Genomic DNA, 1,283 nt, shown 5'->3' on the forward strand with positions numbered 1-1,283 from the left:
TTTTTTTTTTTTTTTTTTTGTCATTCAAAAATAATTTCAAAATGATATATTTTTTGAAAGGAATAAATTAAGTTATGTATTTTATTATTTTAATGTTATTAATATATATATATATATTACTCCTTAGACTTATGAATATAATTTTGATGACATAATAAATATATGCCTTTATTCCCCAAATATTATTCATTCAAGTTGTTATAAAAAATAATAAGAAGTATTTTTCCGATTATTGTTCTTATAGTTGTATTGATACGAATACACTGAAATATATAATTAAACTATTTGAAATTCGTAGTTAGCATTATAAAACATTATCAAATATTTTCCAAAGTAAATATAAAAAAATTAACAATAAATTTATAAATTTCTATATTTCTATATTTCTATTTTTTTTTTTTTTTTTCTTATTTGTCATCATTAAAAAATATAAAATATTCAATGAAGAAAAAAAATTAATTTTTTATTATCATGAACAAATAAAATCATTGAAATATGTTCTACGTCAAATAAATAATATGGATTTTAAAATGAATGTAGATCTATATTAATGTAATAAAAATATGTTATATATATTTATATATAACGTTTTGTACGTTTTTTTTTTTTTTTTTTTTATCTTATCTTCAACTTTAGGTTTGCAATAAACTAGGTCATAATTTTAACAACTTGTATAATGAATGTAGGAATATGTTAAATTTGATGATGAAATAAACAAATCCCTTTTTCCCATTATTTTATTATAAATTCAATGTATAATAATGTATATAAATAAATTTTATTATTAAATAAATAAATATATATATATATATATTGTTAATTTTTTATTTTTATTTTTTTTTTTTTAATTTTTTTAATTTTCCTTGACATATATATAAATATATATATTAAAAATTTTGTTCCTCTTAAGGTAATATATATTATTTCCATTTTTAGCAAATTTATTGCTACATGATATTTATATATGATATGTAATTATATTGTATAATATATACTATCATATGCATAAAAATATACTTATATATATATATATTATAAATATATTGCAATATTCATATATGTACAATAAATATATTCATTTCATATTTATTTTTTTTTATTTTTTATTTTTTTGTTTATGTATGGTTTTAATAAATATTATATATATATATATATATATATATATATTATATATATATTTATTTTTTTTTTATTTGAAATTTTTTTTTTTTATAAAAATTTTTTTAAATATATTAATAAAATAATATATTATTTTTTTTTTTTTTTTTTTTTTTTCTTTTTCA

General features: G+C 12.9%; 1 pseudogene across 1 annotated transcript; it reads left to right on the forward strand.

Moving 5' to 3' along the window:
* On the forward strand, positions 1-711 carry PRSY57_0023400 (hypothetical protein; annotated as a pseudogene; the record flags this gene model as incomplete). Its single annotated transcript is given in 3 exon segments — positions 1-163; positions 165-605; positions 607-711. Coding segments are annotated over 3 exon segments (709 nt in total), but the record flags the coding sequence as incomplete, so codon positions are not given.
* Between the last annotated feature and the right edge of the window lie 572 nt (positions 712-1,283).

The sequence above is a fragment of the Plasmodium reichenowi genome (genome assembly GCF_001601855.1).
Source record: "Plasmodium reichenowi strain SY57 chromosome Unknown, whole genome shotgun sequence".
Taxonomy (NCBI): Eukaryota; Apicomplexa; class Aconoidasida; order Haemosporida; family Plasmodiidae; genus Plasmodium; species Plasmodium reichenowi.